This window comes from Littorina saxatilis, unplaced genomic scaffold (genome assembly GCF_037325665.1).
Source record: "Littorina saxatilis isolate snail1 unplaced genomic scaffold, US_GU_Lsax_2.0 scaffold_455, whole genome shotgun sequence".
Lineage (NCBI taxonomy): Eukaryota > Metazoa > Mollusca > Gastropoda > Littorinimorpha > Littorinidae > Littorina > Littorina saxatilis.
Window position 1 is genome coordinate 20237 of NW_027128213.1, and position 20644 is coordinate 40880.

The window sequence follows — 20644 nt, forward strand, 5'->3', positions numbered from 1 at the left end:
CTGCGCTTCATTCAAGCTCGGCAATCGTAAAAAAGGTTTAATGCAACTCGACCGAAGAAAGTTGTAACATGCTACCTTGTTTAGGTCTCTGTATGAGCGACAGCACAAATGATATCTGATTGGCGGGCGGAGTGGCGTGAACCAGCCAAGGGGACACAACACAGCGGTTCATGTAACGCTCGACCCCCCTTCCACCCCTCCCCGCCTGTTAGACAGTTTATAAGGCGATTACCAGACTGTTTTTGTCAAGAATGATTTTCTTATTTAGAAAGCAGCGGACGTTTTGACATTTATAACTGTTACAAAACATGCATGGAGAAAGAGAAATAATATTTAGAACATAAATTAATTTATGATAAAATCATAAATTGAATCGGTTGAAGACATTATAAGTACAGAACTGCTCTAACTCGTTTCCGCGCAGGAGTATCTGAAATCAACGCTCACAAGTTTCGGTACACACCAAACAGAACGACTAGAAACTGACCTTTCTGTACAAATGATGAAGAAGATGAACACCATGTTGTATTTTCATGTCCCTTGTATACAGATCTTCGAGTGAAATACTTGACAATCTCGTGTTCTTTATGTTTGAGAAGAGACAAACCCTTATTAATCAGGTTCAGTGATATGGCATTTGTGAAACGGGTTTTATTGTATTTGTTAAATTGTATGCATGATTTGGTTATAGTTCATAGCTGTGCATACAATTACCGTTATTTTAACCATTCTTGTAAGGGAGGTGGCCTTAGACAATAAAGATTTGTTCTTGTTCTCTCTCTCTCTCTCTCCCTCAGTCTCTCTTTCTAATACCCTCTCTCTCTCTCTCTCTCTTTCTCTCTCTCTGTTTCTTTCTCTTTCTCTGTTTCTCTCTGTTTCTCTCTCTCTGTTTCTTTCTCTCTCTCTCTCTCTCTCTCTCTCTTTCTCTCTCGCTCTCTCTCTCTCTCTCTCTCTCTCTCTCTCTCTCTCTCTCTCTCTCTTCCCCCACCTCTTTCCCCATTGCTGTGTTATGTTTATCAGTACGCACCAAAACGAGTATTTGCCAAGTGACAGGCACCCGTCCACCCCCACCCATCTCCCCCACCCATCTCTCCTCTCCTGAACTCAACGACCAATCTATCTTACAATGGCCACGGTCTGTCTGTCTGCCGGCACGTTGCCTGCTTTCTGGGTGGTGCTTGTTCCCAGACCCAGAGGTCTGGGTTATGCGGAGGCATTTGCCTGTGTGAACGGTGACATTCCGGAACTAATTTTCGGCAAACTTAGTTGTTTGCAGCAATGTTTTTCATTATTTCTTGAAACTGTTACAACATGATGCAAAATTACACTATAATAGGTTATATAATAAAAAAAAAACTATCTCAGATCTCACACGCTAAAAATATAACCAAAAAAACCGTAGAGCGACATCCGCAAACCATCTAGCTTCCGGTGGTGTTAGGCCGCTACGGTAAGCGCTGGAGCAGACGACACAACAAACACAGAGTAAAGCAGACGACACAGTGTTCAGCTACGATTTTATTCCCATACCACTCAGTGATCGCCCACTGAATGACACAATCATGTATTTACTTTTGCTAGAATAGTAATTTCGTAAATCATTCGTTTATGTTATTAGCAACAATCAGTATTTACATTTATTGTAATAATAATTAGCCAGGAGCTACACACGTCTGAAGTCAAAAATCGTGTTGTGTGTTCAACTGGTCAGTTTTGAGATTTTGACATATTTATACCAAATAATCCTTTCTCATTCAGGTTCAACCGATGTTTTTCACATAAAACACTTATTTTATGCAAAATAAAGGTGTTTCAAAACCAACTGTGTCAAGAATTTATTTTCATTGTGTGTTGAAATGCCAAAAATGCATTTGTTTGACTGTTAGTTACGCCAAATTCTCCCAACCCCGTTCCGACATGACACATACCGTTGGATTCAGCATTCTCTCCCCTTTCCCGCTGTCATTCTCTCTGTGAATGAGCTGGCCAGTTTTGATTCGTGTAGAGCGTTTGCTGTGCAATCCGAAAACACGCTAACTTCCATATAAGGAGGAACGCGTCACACGTGAGCTTGTGATTGGCCTAGATCTGTGTAACATGCCTTCTGCTTGAGGGCAATGAGGGCCATACAGGCACAGTAACCGCCCTCCCCCTGCCCCATCTTTTTACATTTAGTCAAGTTTTGACTAAATGTTTTAACATCGAGGGGGAATCGAAACGAGGGTCGTGGTGTATGTGTGTGCGTGTGTGTGTGCGTGCGTGCGTGTAGAGCGATTCAGACCAAACTACGGGACCGATCTTTATGAAATTTGACATGAGAGGTCCTGGTTATGATATCCCCGAACAGTTTTTTTCCTTTTTTTGATAAATGTCTTTGATGACGTCATATCCGGCTTTTCGTGAAAGTTGAGGCGGCACTGTCACGCTCTCATTTTTCAACCAAATTGGTTGAAATTTTGGTCAAGTAGTCTTCGACGAAGCCCGGACTTCGGTATTGCATTTCAGCTTGGTGGCTTAAAAATTAATTAATGACTTTGGTCATTAAAAATCTGAAAATTGTAAAAAAAAATATTTTTTTCTAAAACGATCCAAATTTACGTTTATCTTATTCTCCATCATTTGCTGATTCCAAAAACATATAAATATGTTATATTCGGATTAAAAACAAGCTCTGAAAATTAAATATATAAACATTATTATCAAAATTAAATTTTTGAAATCAATTTAAAAACACTTTCATCTTATTCCTTGTCGGTTCCTGATTCCAAAAACATATAGATATGATATGTTTGGATTAAAAACACGCTCAGAAAGTTAAAACAAAGAGAGGTACAGAAAAGCGTGCTATCCTTCTCAGCGCAAGTACTACCCCGCTCTTCCTGTCAATTTCACTGCCTTTGCCGTGCGCGGTGGACTGACGATGCTACGAGTATACGGTCTTGCTGCGTTGCATTGCGTTCAGTTTCATTCTGTGAGTTCGACAGCTACTTGACTAAATGTTGTAATTTCGCCTTACGCGACTTGTTACATTTAGTCAAGTTTTGACTAAATGTTTTAACATAGAGGGGGAATCGAAACGAGGGTCGTGGTGTATGTGTGTGCGTGTGTGTGTGCGTGCGTGCGTGTAGAGCGATTTAGACCAAACTACTGGACCGATCTTTATGAAATTTGACATGAGAGTTCCTGGGTATGATATCCCCGAACGGTTTTTTCCTTTTTTTGATAAATACCTTTGTTGGCGTCATATCCGGCTTTTCGTGAAAGTTGAGGCGGCACTGTCACGCCCTAATTTTTCAATCAAATTGATTGAAATTTTGGCCAAGCAATCTTCGACGAAGGCCGGACTTCGGTATTGCATTTCAGTTTGGTGGTTTAAAAATTAATTTTTGACTTTGGTCATTAAAAATCTGAAAATTGTAAAAAAAAAAAAGTTTTTTTCTAAAACGATCCAAATTTACGTTCATCTTATTCTCCATCATTTGCTGATTCCAAAAACATATAAATATGTTATATTTGGATTAAAAACAAGCTCTGAAAATTAAATATATAAAAATTATTATCAAAATTAAATTTTCGAAATCAATTTAAAAACACTTTTATCTTATTCCTTAATAATAATAATAATAATGGACATTTATTAATCGCCGTTTCTCACAAGAGCTCACGGCGATTTACATATTAATTTCTGCCGTGTGAGATGGAATTTTTTACACAATATATCACGCATTCACATCGGCCAGCAAACCTCAAGCCTATTAGGGCGAGCATTCACCTTTCACGGCCTTTATTCTAAGTCACACGGGTATTTGGTGGACATTTTTAGCTATGCCTTTTCAATTTTGCCAGGAAAGACCCTTTTGTCAATCGTGGGATCTTTAACGTGCACACCCCAATGTAGTGTACACGAAGGGACCTCGGTTTTTCGTCTCATCCGAAAGACTAGCACTTGAACCCACCACCTAGGTTAGGAAAGGGGGGAGAAAATTGCGGCCTGACCCAGGCCTGAACACGCAACCTCTCGATTCCGAGCGCAAGTGCGTTACCACTCGGCCACCCAGTCCTTGTCGGTTTCTGATTCAAAAAACATATAGATATGATATGTTTGGATTAAAACCACGCTTAGAAAGTTAAAACAAAGAGAGGTACAGAAAAGCGTGCTATTCTTTTTTAGCGCAACTACTACCCCGCTCTTCTTGTCAATTTCACTGTCTTTGCCGTGAGTGGTGGACTGACGATGCTACGAGTATACGGTCTTGCTGCGTTGCATTGCGTTCAGTTTCATTCTGTGAGTTCGACAGCTACTTGACTAAATGTTGTATTTTCGCCTTACGCGACTTGTTTTTCTTTTCTTTTTACATTTAACACTTTCGTGACGGGATGCGACTATATTAGTAATAGCGCTGCAACGCCCACGGACGGGAAGCGACTATTTTAGTATTAGACATACAAGGTACACGACTCGTGATTGCTTCCCGGTTTTTGAAGCTTGCAAATAAATTGAGTTGTTTCCCTTGATACACTTGGCGTCCCCTTCTGCCATTTGCAAATCCGCCTGATTTGTGTGCGTTTTTGAGGAAAAAAAATGAATCAAAGGCGAGCCTTGTCTCGGGAGGAGATTCTTCGGATGTTGGACCTAGAGGATCCCGTAGAGCATGATTCGGACGTATCGTTTTCGCCTCACGAAAGCGATACAAGCAGTGAAAGTGAGGAAGAAACAGTCCCGTTGTTGCTAGTACGAGTCGGCAAACTACACGTGGTTGGCGGTGATACTGCTAGACGAACATGTATCTCGGAATCGTGCAGGAGCTATGGGGGCGTGGCAGCACTGATAACAATGGATGGCTGGAGCCTTCAAATCCTTTTGGAATTGTTCATAGGTGTACAGTTGGTACTTTGTTGTGAAAATGTGACTTATATTCAATATGGATTACCTAGACATCATTTGGTGAGTGTTAGATCTACAGTTTTGTTTCATTTGAGTCAGGATGCTGTGAGTGAATGCGTGATTTGCTTGTTTTTTTCTTTGTACTGTCTCCTTATTTCTGTGTACAATGTTAACAATATTTCAGCTAATTCATAGGTTTTACACCTTGTTTGGTTATAACATTATTTATAATACTTTCTGTTAAAAAATAACTTTTAAAAAAAGCAGTAGAAAATAAAACACACACAAAAAAACGTTAAAAAACACAAATTATCCCCCTTTCACCCCCCTTTCACCCCCCTTTGCTAAAACAAATCGCGTGACAAACTTATAAATAGCACGACTGAACTGGGCATCCATTTTTGAATTAGTACACACAATTTGGTGGTGATTGGACTTAATTCAAGCTTGCTAGACAGATTTCTTTACAGTTACTGATTTTTGGGAAGTTTCTTGGTGGCAAGCTTGGGCAGGCAGGACGTAAACGCCGTGGCAGTGCTAGTCACAATAGTGTTAATCAAGTTTTGACTAAATGTTTTAACGTAGAGGGGGGATCGAGACGAGGATCGTGGTGTTTGTGTGTGTGTCTGTGCGTGCGTGCGTGCGTGTGTGTGTGTGAAGAGCGATTCAGAGTAAACTACTGAACCGATCTTTATGAAATTTGACATGAGAGGTCCTGGGTATGATATCCCCAGACATTTTTTTTTCATTTTTTTTATGAATGTCTTTGATGACGTCATATCCGGCTTTTCGTGAAAGTTGAGGCGTCACTGTCACGCTCTCATTTTTCAACCAAATTGGTTGAAATTTTGGTCAAGTAGTCTTCGACGAAGCCTGGACTTCTGTATTGCATTTCAGCGTTGTGGCTTAAAAATTAATTAATGACTTTGGTCATTAAAAATCTGAAAATTGCAAAAAAAAAATTTTTTTTAAAAACGATCCAAATTTACGTTTATCTTATTCTCCATCACTTTTGGATTCCAAAAACATAAATATGTTATATTTGGTTTAAAAACAAGCTCTGAAAATTAAAAATATAAAAATTATTATCAATATTGCAACAGGAGAAACTGAAACTGAAACTGAAACTGAACTTTATTACCAAAGGATAGAGGTTTTAGGCAAAGCCTAATCTTACAACCTGTCCCTTATACAAACACTTAATACAGACGCACATAATATAGATAGTAAAATTGACAAGGTTATTGTTACTTACAGACGTACACAATGTAAATAGTAATAAGAAAGGGGTTATGGTTCACATTCAAAAATGGGAAAAACAATATAGGGTGGAAATTGCAGCATAGTTGCAATAATGCATTGCATATAAACATCCAAAACAACTAATAACAAAAGGGAGAAAACAAATGTGGGGAGGAATTGTCCCAATCAATCGCATGTATATCATTATCAATACATACACATAAAGAACAAATCAAAATACAAACATAACTTGACTAAATGTAAAAAGCACTAAAATATCTGACATGAAAAGTGTTCTATTTACCCATTAAGCGGGAATGAAACTGGCGCCTAAACGTTTTCACAGAAGAGGCATTTCGGAGGGGTAGGGGTATGGAATTCCATAGAGACGCTCCCGAGAAGGCTAAACTTGACTTATACAAGTCTAGACGAGGGATGGGGGGAATCAGGTTCTGGGACCCATATCTTTTTGTGGCATGTCTGAAATGTGATTTTAAATATCCAGGAACATTATTGTTAATTACTTTGTACATAAAGACAGCCTTGTTTAGCGTCAACTGATCTTTCAAGGGAAGGAAATTAAGGAGCTTTAATTTATCATCTGTTGGCTTATTTGACTCATGCAGAATTAGTTTTGCAGCACGGCGATGAAGAGAATTGAGTCGTTTGAGATGAACATCACTGCAGTTATCCCAAAGTGTTGAAGCAAAGTTGATATGGGGCATTATGTGAGCGTAATAAAACAACTTGAGTGCTTCCACATCGGCATAATGTCTTAATTTAGACAATAAGTACAAATTTTTAGATACTAATTTGCAAATTTTACTCAAGTGAGTTTGCCATTTCAATTCTTGATCAACGGTAACCCCTAATAATTTATGCTCTTTAACTTGTTGCACTTGAGTTGAATCAATTGACAGTTGAAGTTGTAAGGGTTTTAATTGGTGTTTTTGTCTAGTTGTAATCACCATACTTTTCGTCTTAACAGGGTGAATAACCATTGCATTAGTGGTGCACCATTCTGTCATCTCATCTATACTTTTTTGAAGAGATTGGTTGACGGCTACCAAAGACTTCTGACTGGTGTGGATTGATGAATCATCCGCAAAGAACTCACATCTTACTTTCTCATCTGACACATGAAGAGGTAAATCATTTATATAAATACAGAACAATATAGGTCCTAATACAGACCCTTGAGGCACACCACTTTTGACAAAATCATTCGACGAAGTTTTACAGTTGATGAATACATATTGTTCCCTTTTTGAAAGATATGATTCGAAGAAGGCACAAGCAGAGTCATCTTTTAAGTAGCATTGTAATTTCTTTAATAATAAGGAGTGGTCTACAAGGTCAAAGGCTTTTTTAAAGTCCAGGAATAACGCTCCTGTTACTTCGGACTCATTAATAGCTGATAACCAAGTTTCACATAAAGAGCTGAGAGCAGTGTGGCATGAACGCTTAGAGCGAAATCCAGTCTGAAATGGATGAAACAAATTCATTCGTTCCATATATTCCAGTAAATATTTCTGAATATGCTTCTCCAAAGGCTTAGATAAAACAGGTAAGAGGGAAATTGGTCGAAAGTTGTTAGGGTCCGTAAGATCCTTGCTTTTTGGGAGTGGCACTACCTTGGCACATTTTAAAATAGAGGGGAAAACGTTTTGTTGTATGCCAAGGTTGTAGACATAAGTCAGTGAATCAATTATGTATGGTAAAGCAAGTTTGAGCAACCGGACAGGAATCTTATCGGGACCCATTGACTTTTTATTCGCCATCTGTTCTATCAGTTTTCCAACCTCGTGGACAGTAATGGGTGGAATAGAAAACGTTTCGTTTTGAGTCAACTTTCGTCCACAAAATGTTTTTAATTTTTCTAGAGAGACATCAATATCAAGGGACTCATTCTGCGTGAGACAGGCTTTCAGTTTCTCTGCGAGCGAAATAAAGTGTTGATTAAACTCTTCTGGAGTTATTTGTGACGGAGAATTGGTCGATCTCTTTCGAGATTTATCAAGAACTTCATTCATTGCTCGCCAAATTGTAGAAGTATCTCTCTTATCAGAAAGCAATTTATTAAAATAATCTGCTTTTGCTTGCCTTACCGTTTTCAAAACTTCATTCCTTTGTAATTTGTACTCGCTTTTCATGTTATGTTCTTTAAAGAAATCACGCAACGCCATAGCCTCAATAATGTCCGATGTCAACCAAGGGGGCAGGTGGGGATGTTTCACCCTATGCTGACGTAGTGGAGCGTGTTTATCAATAATGGAACACAAAATCTCATGGAAAAGATTGCAAGCATCATCTGCGTTACTGCAATTAAATACGCTTTGAAATGGCGCTCGATTAAGATCACAGAAAAAGGCAGACTCGTCAAAGTATTTAAAACTTCTGTACTCGATAGTTGTATGACCTTTATGCTGTGATTTGGGCAATCTCAGAACAATCGAGCAAAAAACAGAATAATGATCACTGAAAGTGGAGTGTACTACTTGAACATTTGAAACCGTGGTCTTATCATCAGTATAAATGTGATCAATAAGGGTAGATGAATTATTGGTTTCTCTTGTAGGGGTTTTAACTAGCTGGTGAAGACCAAATAGAGCAGTGGTTGAGCCCCAAGTTGTTTGGGGTCTCTGTAAATTAATGTTGAAATCACCAAGCAATAGTACATTCTCATCACGACGTTTTGCTCTGTCCATCATTAAAACAAAATCATCATTCCAACTTGTTGTTTCAGCAGGATTCCGATATATATAACATATTAACAAAGGCGAGGATTTACCATTTTTCAACTCCACCCACAAACATTCCACATTTTCATCTTCAAGATCGGCCCTTCGCTTCACAATGCCAGCAATAGACCGATGGACATACAGAGCAATACCTGTTTGGCCAGTCTGTGCACTATCGCGTCGTAAAACAGAGTAATTTGGAATATCAATCAGGCTGTCCGAAACACGCGAATCTAGACGTGTTTCGCAAACACCAAAAAGATGTACGAGCTGTGGTTGTTTGTTCAAAAATACACAAACATCAGGCACTTTGTTGACTAAATGGTAAATGTTCAAATGTCCGATACGGAGAGAAGAATCCGCCGTTGACATTAAATAAAAGTGTAATAATTATTAGAACAATTTAACAGCAACAACAAAATATGCAAAAATTCAAGCACAAAATGGGAAGAAGATTGAACAAACAAAAAAAGAAGAGAAAGTGAGACAGTTGCGCAGCCCTAATGACTCACATACACGCGCACACACAAACAATTACTCTGATATAAGATCAAAATTAATGAAGGGAAGAAACTTGACCAAAAATTGAAAAATTAAAGGGAGGTTACAATCAGTGAATCCCCAAACCTAGGACAAGGGCCTTTGCAAAAATACGAAGACAATGCAGTAAACACAAGCGCAGCCGCCCGGTCTTCACTTTATATATAATAGGAAGGGAGGCGGATCCGGAGGGGGCACGATTATGCCTCAAACACTGAATCGAAGATTGCGTGGCCGTAACCGGTTTCACACACTGGAGGCAACAAGGTCCGTTGTACAGCAATCCAGGTCAACTAAGAAAGTGTAACACAGTGTCTTAAACAACAGCCAAACTCACTTTAGCGAGCTCAATGTTCTGATGAAACACATAATGTTCTGGTGAATCAATTAATGTTTTCATTAAACACACGAGTACGTTTGACACCGCAAAACACAGTTAAACCGCGGTAAACGTCGACACAATTCTGAAGATTTATATGTTTGAAGATCAGAAAACAAATCATCTGGGAAGGGAACAGTCACAGTGCACCAGCACGTGTTTTAAAGTCCGGTCACAAGAAAAGGAACAGTTTTTGATTGGTTTTTGCTCTTTTCCTTTCCTCCTCCTCTCTCTCTCTCTCTCTCACTTATTTCTTTCACACTCAAGCATGTGCGCGCGCACGCACACACACATACACACACACACACACACACACACACACTACTCCACTCTCGTTAAACAGATCATGGCAGGTGTCAAGCGACTTGAGGGCTACTTGCCCAGGGAGCGGTGAAGTGTGACGATGGGGTGACCCAGGGCGCTCCATATTGTCTGTGAGGAGCAGGGTAGCCAGGTGCATAGTACATGGGAGGTGGGTAAGGGAATGGAGTATAGTAGGGATTATACATTGATGAGAAAGGCATATTATGTGGTGATGGGGGCATGTGCTGAGTGTGACTCACAGGTTCATCTCTCATTGCTTGATGTTGCAACCACATGGGGGGTGGCGGCTGTCCGGTTGACGGGTGTCGCTGTGGTGCCTGCTGCATCCGCTCCTGGGTATGCAGAGTCTGCCACGGGGCCGGACGAGCAGCAGGCTTCTGGTTGCGCTGGTCCTGGTCGCTGTGCTGTCGCTCGTCTGCCTTGTTAGAAGGGGCGACTTGGGATGGTTGCTGCAGGCCTTGTTCAGATGGCGACGTTCTTGTGTTCTGTTTGGTCACACTGGCGTAGGATGCGTGTTCCTTTTTAGTGTCAGTGCTTGCTTCATAAAGCACCGCTTTTGCGTCTCGCAGGAACAATGACAGTCCTCTCGCGGAATAATGGACTTTGTCCGCAAGAAGGCCAGGGTTTATCTTCCCTTGTTGGTCCCTTTTCCAAACGGACTTCAGAGACAGAAAGAATACGTTCTCTCCACAAATGTTTGCCAGTTCACTGTTTATCTTGGAGATTTTTTCATTCCTTTTGTGGTGACTCTGCGGTGGGATGGCTGCGACAAACGTTGTGGCTGTGGGGAAATGGGTGGCAATGGCTTCTAATAGCTTTTTGTACTCCTGTACAATGTCAACATCTTGAGCCCCATAGTCATTAGTGCCAACATTTAGGAGAAGTTTCCCTACTTGTGGGAAGATAGCTCCTGTACAAATAATCTGTGTTAGCTGTGCTATGTTTACTCCTCTAAATGTTCTGATCTGTGTTTGGCCTGATCTGTCTAGCCGTCTCCTGTCTATGTGTTTCAGGTTTGAGTCTCCTATCAGTAATGTCTTACATGACGGGGGGAGACGCAATGCCGGTGTATGGGGCACATAGTCTTTCTCTGACAGAAGAGCATTGTAAACTCTTTCCTGCTTCGGGGAGGTGGGCGGCGACCCAGTATCAGACACTGTCCGGTCCAAGGATACAGTTGGCACGGTGGAGCGACCCGAGGGTTGAGCGTAGCGCCCATTGTTGATCAATGTCTGAATTGGCTTCGCATCAGATTGCCCGGAGACGTCACGGTCGTCTGCTTGCGGGTGGTTGGGCGAAGTTTCATTACGGATGGACTTTTTATCTAAACGTTTAAGTTCTTTGATTTTGTCTTCAAGTGACTGACATCGTTTGCGGAGAGAATCTGTCTCTTTGTCACTGGCCTCTTGACTTTCTTGCAAATCCAGCAGCTTTCGTTCATGCTGCTGTTCAATGACACGGAACTCGCGTGACACTTGCACTTTGTAGTCACGGAATTCGGTGACCAGTGCGTCTAGCGTGTCCCGTAGATGCAGAAGTGATGCCGTGTCCGTTTCATTGTTGCTGAGGTTGGTTTTGGTACTGTCAGTGGTACCCGTGGAAGCTTCGTCATCAATAGCAGCGCTGTCAGCATTGCTGACCCCTGGATCGGCACTTCCGTTGGTGATAGCAGCCGCCCCGACACCACTGACACTAGTAGTACTGGTACTGTCCTCGCTACTGACAGTGGGGGCTGTGCTGAAAGCGGAGGTGTCAGTTTCAGCATTGCAGTTGTCGGTGTTGGTACCGCTGTCCCCAGCAGTAAGTGGAGGGGGGACAAGGGTGTTGGTACTGTCAGTGGTACCCGTGGAAGCTTCGTCATCAATAGCAGCGCTGTCAGCACTGCTGACCCCTGGATCGGCACTTCCGTTGGTGATAGCAGCCGCCCCGACACCACTGACACAAGTAGTACTAGTACCGTCCTCGCTACTGACAGTGGGGGCTGTGCTGAAAGCGGAGGTGTCAGTTTCAGTATTGCAGTTGTCGGTGTTGGTACCGCTGTCCCCAGTTTCAGCATTGCAGTTGTCGGTGTTGGTACTGCTGTCCCCAGTTTCAGCATTGCAGTTGTCGGTGTTGGTACCGCTGTCCCCAGTTTCAGCATTGCAGTTGTCGGTGTTGGTACTGCTGTCCCCAGTTTCAGCATTGCAGTTGTCGGTGTTGGTACCGCTGTCCCCAGCAGTAAGTGGAGGGGGGACAAGGGTGATGTCCTTGACAGCTGTGGTCACGGCCTCAGTGGTAACGGAGGACAGCTCGGCCATAACGTGGACAACAGCCTGCAGGCGTTGAAACTCGTCCTTCACCCACGCGATGCACTGCTTTCCCTGTACCAGTATTGTGTTGGTGGCGTAGATGTGCATCACAAGTAGCTTGTGACCACCACTGTACAGACGCACTGTCGTCTGCACAACATCTGGAGGGAAGGACACCACAGTTAGCGACTCGGAATCGTCGTAGTCATGATGGACTGGGTGTAGTTTCTTTTCAACCCTTGAGAAATCCTCCCAGGTTGCTTCATAGCCCTGGGATCGTAAACTAACAAGGTATCTGTGTCGCAGCACAGCTTTCCAAACTGGAAGAAGTTTACTGTTGCTTTTAAAAGTTATTTCATTAGGGTCTCTTTTCAGTTCAATCACTTCAAGTGATTTGTGCATGCGAGACCTAGTAATAACACTAGTCATCTTGGCCGGCACGTTGTTCCCTATCCCATACTTAATTAAACATCTCGTGTCGAGTTCTGAATTGGGTCGGTAGTACGAATCAGTTTTGCATTGTTCTCCATGCTGACAACTGCAGCAGAGGATGCCGCAATTCAAGTTGTCGGTTCAGCACACATTAGCACTTGTACACACTACACAGTACCACACCACAGACATAAAAAGAGTAGACCGCGCGTGCTAGCCTCTCGCTAAAGAAACTGTCTGCCATCTTTGGCACCGGGGGACAGAATAGCGGAGCGAAAGGCTTGTAGCGCGCGTGTTGCGCTTATCTGATCAGGGTGCTTGAGTGGAATGTTGCTCGCACCACTTGTTCCCTCCGACTACAAGTAGTAGTATAGACCCGCAAGCAGTAGGATCCAGGTAGAATAAGCACTTTATCTCACAAATCACACAATGTTGTCATATGTATTGTTCACATTTAGATAATATGCACAATAAGGAACTTTTAGCATCAAAATACACTGTTGTACATATCCTAGAAACACAAGCAATCCATTTTGAAGCGGAGAGCAACCTAGGCACGTCCGTACCGGTTGGTCGTTGGCGAGAGAGAGAAGGACAGACCTATAATAATAATTATAATTCTCTTTATTTATATAGCGCCTTATCCGAAGTTCAAAGCGCTTTTATGCCGTGTGAGATGAAATTTTTTTTTACACAATATATCACGCATTCACATCGACCAGCAAACCTCAAGCCTGTTAGGCGAATGTTCACCTTTCGCGGCCTTTATTCCAAGTCACACGGGTATTTGATGGACATTTTTATCTATGCCTATACAATTTTGCCAGGAAAGACCCTTTTGTCAATCGTGGGATCTTTAACGTGCACACCCCAATATAGTGTACACGGAGGGACCTTGGTTTTTCGTCTCATCCGAAAGACTAGCACTTGAACCCACCATCTAGGTTAGGAAAGGGGGGAGAAAATAGCGGCCCGACCCAGGGTCGAACACGCAACCTCTCGATTCCGAGCGCAAGTGCGTTACCACTCGGCAACCCTGGGATGAACTGAGCAGCTTATAGTATTGTAAAGTGTGCACATTTTGGCCTTAAAGGAAGGTACTGTGAAGCTTACATTATTGTTCGTGTTTGTCTTGGTTTTTCTCGAAAGTAAAAATTCCGCTAGAATGGTACTCTTTGAAGGCAAATATTTCAGGAATGGTACATAGTACAGTGCTGAAATTTGGCACACACTTGCAGGAGATCATGTTGATAATGATGACGCATTGGCTTTAGGTTACCTTTATTCATATTTTTATTTTGGGATTTTTCGTTTGGTATTTCTGAGTTTTCGTTCATAACGTATTTTAACATAATGTATATCTGATGCGGCAAAAAACATTCTACAGGAAATTCACAATGACAATGCGTCATCATATTCACCAATCATTCTAGAAAGCAGGAAAACAAACAGAAATAGTTGAAAGAGTCTGGTATGGCTTGGATTTATTTTTAAAATTTGTGTACGTTTTTGTCAAAATATGGCCGTCAAAGTCAACATTTGCATGCAAAACACTTTTTTTCTTCTGTTTGTCAGTTATTTTGAACCCCTTTTTATACTGTTGTGCTATTTGTAACATTATATACCCCCTAAACAATGTTCCACTATTGTGTGTGTAGCCTTGTCACCATGTACTTTCTTTCACATTTTGTAGTTTTCTATCCCATGATTCGTTGTTGACAAATACATGTCATTCCATTAATCCTATCCATGTGTTGCATTGTTGTGCAAGATGACTGAGTGTGTGCAAGAAACCACTTTGACCATTCACCTAAAAATTACATGAAGGAACGTCTGGGAACCTGCTGATTTGAATCAGCAAATTTTCTTGTGACACTTGGCCTCACACGCTAGCGTGGGAAACAGCAGATCAGGTAGAGTTCTCACCCCCCACCCCCGTTTTGCAACCTCAAACCCAACCTCCACGACCTGGCATGAGTCGATCGTAACCCGGATGTTCATCAGACTGAGACGCTACCAGGCCCGGGGTGTATGTATCATATCTGTCTGTGTGTGTGACTACTGTCGTGTTCTCGTCGTGTTGGACGGTCACATGCATATAAACAAACTGGTATAAATGAAGCAGACACAGGCATGGAGGTTAGCGTGCTTTTATTCCGCCATCATTCTCCCAGCATCCCCACCAACCTCCTACGTCAGGGTTCTTGCATTTTGACAATAGAACACGGTTTTCAATGACGTCATAACATTACATCCCCCTTACTTCACGCCTTTTTTCTTTCTTTTAGAAAACAAAGCAAACTAGCTCTTCAGTGTAACTATGACTTTCATAAATGAAAACTTCAACAAAAGAAAACATTTCTGTGCTTCTTCCACTCTAGTTAAACATAACCAAAAGTCCCCGATCAAGAATGTTAGGCCGCTTGACCACGCGACCGCTTCTTGTGGTAACAGGCCGTTCACTGGACAATCCCTCAGACGGAGAATCTGTCTCCCTTTGTTCTGAGGACGAATCAGGAAAACCACCGTCCTCCCCGCGTTGTCCTGGGCGTCCCGCATCAAGAGGAATGGTTGTTGACGCCTTGTCTGGTGACTGCTTTGGGGTTGGTGCATCACTCAGACGTCTGTTGAGGTGTCGGCAATTTCTTCTCTGGATGCCTTTCTTTGTCTGTAGTTCGTATAACCTCGAAGCAACTGGTCGCAAGATGACTGCTTCTTTCTCCGTAGGTGTTTTCAGCCACATACCTTCTCCTGGCTTGAGGGTAGGAAGGGGTTGAGCTCGGTGTCGCTTGTCATGGTTTCACTTCTGTGCCCCTTTCTGCTGGACGTCGGCTGACCGCATGTCGTGAAACTTTGGCCAGTCTGGAATAAGCAGATTGGGAACAGCAGGTACCTTGGTACTCAAACGACGTCCCATAAATCTTTCCGCTGGACTGAAACCGCACTGCAGAGGTGTCGCTCTGTAGTTCAACATGGCCACGTACGGATCTTCAGCTTTCAGGAGCAGCTGCTTGAGGGTCTGCACTGCTCGTTCAGCTTCTCCGTTGGCTTGCGGATACCGTGGACTACTGGTTTCATTGATGAAGCCATATTCTTCAGCAAACCCTGAGAACTTGTCAGCGTCAAACTGAGGGCCATTGTCCGTCATCATGACTTCCGGGATTCCATGCCTGGACATGATGCTCTTCAGGTGTTGATTGACAGTTTCACTGGTGGTCGAACGTAGTACCGGTAGTGCCATTTCTATGTACCTCGAGAAGTAGTCCACAACCACAAGGTAGTCGTTTCCACGCCAGTCCATCAAGTCGACACCCACTTTCTGCCATGGATAATCTGGCACTGGTGTAGGTTGCAATGGTTCTGGTGGTGGTTTGCGCTCCTTCACGCAAGTTGCACATTCTTCTATCATGACTTGTATGTCTGTGGAAAGTCCTGGCCACCACACTGAAGATCTTGCCAGCGCTCTGCACTTTATGATGCCCTGGTGACCTCCGTGGATTTTGCTTAGAATGTCCTGCCTCATCTCTTCTGGAATGACAAGACCAGTCCCTGTTGTACAGTCAGGTCGTCTCTCACTGTGTGAAAATGCTTAAGGTCTGGTTCAACCTTGTTAACATCATGCCATCCTTTGTTGCAGTAGTCTTTCACTTTGCAGCAAATTATATCTTTCTGCTGTTTGGCCCTGATTTCATCCATGCGCTGCTTTGACGCTGGAAATCCTTCTACCGCTGACTTGACGCATGCTGCTACATCACTGTCAAGCTGTAAGTCTGACATCTGTGGAGATCCGACTGGAGCACGCAATAAGACGTCAGCAGTTGTCAGAATCAGCCTCATACGGAACCGTTGAATCTGTGGCGAAAGCTCGTCTAGCTGTTTTGACTTGAGGAGTGCCAGAAGCGGCCTGTGGTCTGTCTCTATGGTGAATGAGGGAAGACCAATCAAGAAGTCAGCGAACTTCTCGCAGGCCCACGTAGACGCTAATGCCTCCTTTTCCACCTGGGCATAGCGCTGCTCAGTGGACGTCATGGATCTTGAAGCAAAGAATACGGGTTGCCATTCACTGTCTCGTTCCTGGAGAAGGACAGCTCCTAGACCGTATGACGAAGCATCAGCTGACACTTTGGTAGGCAAGGATGTGCTGTAGTGAGCCAGCACTGGTGGTGAGGTCAGCTGTTCTTTCAGTCGTTGACACTCTCTCTCCTGTGCGTCTCCCCATGTCCACTGAATTTCCCTTTTCAGCAAATCACGTAGAGATCTGGTCTCTTCTGCCAGGTTAGGGGAGAACTTTCGGACGAAGTTCACCAGTTCCAAAACACGTCGTAGTTCAGGGACACTCTTAGGTCGAGGCATGTTCCTGATAACCTCCACTTTGTCCGGATCCATCTGGAAACCATCCTTGGAGATCACGTGTACGAGGAACCTGATGCTTGTTTGGCTGAAAGCACACTTGTCATTCAGTGTGACACCGGCATCTTGAAGCTTTTCAAATACTTGCTGGACAGGCGTTGGTCATGCTCGGCTTGGTTGCGTCCGTACACCAACACATCATCTATGTCGCATATGACCCCTGAGATGTCTGACAACAGTTGCGACATGATGCGATGAAAAACCTCGCTCCCTGACGAGATTCCGAAGGGTAGACGTTGAAAACAAAAACGTCCGATTGGTGTAATGAAGGTCGTCAACTCTTGTGAGCTTTTCTCCAGTGGAACTTGATAGAAACCGCTGTTGCAGTCCAGTTTAGTGAATACTGTTACCTCCTCTAACTGTGCGAGGAGTTGATCTGTAGACGGAAGAGGATAGTTTTCTCTCTTGACACTCTCGGTCAGTCTGGTAAGGTCCACACATATCCTCACTGCATCATTATGTGCTTTCGGCACCACAACGATGGGAGCACACCAGTCAGTTGGAGTGTTGACTGGTCGAATCCCTTCCTGGTCTTGCAGTCGCCTAAGCTGCTCCTCTACCTTCTGTTGAAAAGAAAGTGGAACACGTGTCGGTGCTGTCACTGCATACGGAACTGTACCGTCCTTCAGGCGAATTGTATAAGTCTCTTTCATTTTCCCAAGTCCAGAGAACAGCCTGGGGAAAGTCTTCTGAATGCGTTCCTTGTCGCCTTGTTTCACCGTTTCCACACGCTTCACGAGTTCTAGCGCCTGGGTCTCCCCAACAGAGGTTCTTCTAGGGCTTCAACCACGTAGATGTCTTGAATGCCCATGGCGTTCTTGACTTTCATTTTTGACGTGAACTGTCCCAGCACTTTTAGTGGAATTTTACCTGGGCCAAAGAGTCTTTTCGAAGGCTTTGCAAGCGGGTATTTGTTTTTGGGGACCATCACTGCTGGCATCACTGTTACATCTGCTCCAGTGTCCATCTTAAACTGAATGTTTGACTGCTCTAGCTAAACGTCCACATGCCAGGCGTCAGTTCCTGCATTTGACACTGCTCTCAGATATGCTTCATCTTTCACTTCCTTCACAGAAGCTTGGCTGATGGGTTTGCTGAAACAACAAACTGCATAATGTCCTTTCTTCCCGCATTTTCTGCATTCCGCTTTCGCGGCAGGACAGGACTCTCTGCCATGCTGATCTCGACCGCATATGGTGCACTTTTGTAACCTTTCTCCGATATTTCGGCTTGGACGCTTCCACTGTATTTTCGGATGCTGTCCCTTTTGCATAGCATTCGGAACCCCCTTTAGGCGATCCACTGTTGTTTCCTTAGACATTTCATGGAGTTGTTGCTGGGATGACTCATAAGCTCTGCATATGTCTACTGCTTTTTTAAAAGTCAGTGTTGAATCTTCAAGAAGTTTCTCCCGCATGGCATCACTTTTGACACCAACGACAATTCTACCCCGTATCATACGGTCTTCCATGATGCCATACTTACAGTTCTTAGCGAGTTGTCTAAGGGCTGCCACATACGCATCGATCGACTCAGACGACTCCTGGCGTCGAATGTGAAATCTGTATGTTTCGAACGCTTCATGCGTGGCTCCCACACAAAATTCTTCCAGTTTCTTGATGACAACGCTTATGTCTTTCTTGTTCTCACCTTCAGAGAACCTCATGCTGTCATACACCTCCATTGCATCTTCGCCAATGCAGGCAAGCAACACTGCACACCGGTATTCTCCTTCTTCTTTGTCCAGTCGAGAAGCAATCTCATAATTGTCCCATTGTCTTTTGAACTTCTTCCAGTTTTGGGATAAGGTGCCTTCCATAACCAGCTTGGAAACTGGAACATTGGCTGTGTAATGTCTCCTCTCTGCCTGTAATGGTGGTTGGTTCGGCTGCTCTGCCATACTGGATCTCTGCTGAATCAGTACCACTGAACCACACCTTTCTTTATTTTTGGAGTGTGCGCTTCCTACTGCGACGCTGCATCTAGTTTGCTGCTGTCGGAGTACGCGATTTTAGATCGAACAAAATGCTCTACGGCACGCGCGAACAAAACTTTCGATTTGCAATCTCGTACATAAAGTTTTTGACACTCACTGCTTCGCTACCAGCCACTTCTGACACCATGACTGTCGTGTTCTCGTCGTGCTGGACGGTCACATGCATATAAACAAACTGGTATAAATGAAGCAGACACAGGCATGGAGGGTTAGCGTGCTTTTTATTCCGCCATGATTCTCCCAGAATTCCCCAGCAACCTTTTATGTCAGGGTTCTTGCATTTTGACAATAGAACACGGTTTTCAATGACGTCATAACATTACAACTACTGTTGTCATCGTTCAGTCTTTGTGTGTGTGTGAACCTGTCCTGAACATCACGCAATAAGTTTGGTAGAGTTTTTATACCCCCCCCCCCCCTCTTTCACAAAGAGGTGTTATGTCGAGTGTTGGATTGGAATAAAGACTTTGAAACTTCTTCTCGCTAATCCCCGTGTCATTTCATTCAAGTTTTCTGTGAAATTCAAAGCCGTCCACTTGACTATCTGGATCACCATTCGGATTAAAGATGTCCTTCACATGGATCACCATTCGGCTTAAAGATGTCCTTCACAGGGATCACGTGACAGCCGCTCAAAAAAGACTACCCTTAAAATTGACCGGGCAAAAACAGAAGGGACAAAATACAAAATCAAGGAAAAATCACAATGGGCAACTGACTGTCTTAGTCTCACGTAACACAGACATGCACAACGTATCGAGGGATAATGTACACAGAAAATACTATATATCACCAGCTTCTCAGGCAATCTTAATCAAACTACAGAATAACGGACCAACCGATTTACAAAGGCTACCTGACGTTGTGGATGTCTTGGCACGGCCCATGAATTTACGTACTTTTTGGAAAATGACAAGCTGAAAAATAATATTAAAATACGTGTATTCAATCATGCAACGTGTCTTTTTCACGGTGAATCTGGAACAAATTTACTTTTAAGTTAGCGAAGACTATCATGACCTTAGGCAGAAGAGTGGATGAAGAAAAGACAATTAAATTCATTTCGTTATTTAGCATAGTTACGAAGCAATTTGTGAGAACATCAAAGAGTGCTAAATGGGATGTGAGTTTGTTCTCAGTGACATACACGCGTCTGTGTACGGTGTGCAATTTGCGTGGCCAGAATAAAACGCTAGAAACCAAACATAAAATACGACTTTGGCCTTATGTTGTTTATTGCAAGCGTGGAACAATAGATATTGCTTTTTTTGTTTTTATAATTTTTCTGTGCCAATTGTATCATACACTGGTTGTAGTCATCCCATGCCGTGTTTGGGGTTTACAGACCCGTTATAAATTCATTATGTTTAACGTACTGTGAGTATAGCAAAGCGGCTTTGATCATGA

The 20644-nt window shown here is 43.1% G+C and overlaps 1 protein-coding gene across 3 annotated transcripts in view; it reads left to right on the forward strand.

Moving 5' to 3' along the window:
• The window catches only part of LOC138956581 (uncharacterized), a 71257-nt gene that overhangs the window by 9393 nt on the left and 41220 nt on the right, over window positions 1–20644 (forward strand). The window contains exon 2 of one of the 3 annotated variants that reach the window (XM_070327903.1): window positions 7177–7274. The exons of the other annotated variants lie outside the window; for them this stretch is intronic. Within the exon in view, the coding sequence (XP_070184004.1) occupies window positions 7267–7274 (8 nt within the window). The 5' untranslated portion in view covers window positions 7177–7266. The remainder of the gene's footprint in view (window positions 1–7176; window positions 7275–20644) is intronic. 3 annotated transcript variants of the gene reach the window in all.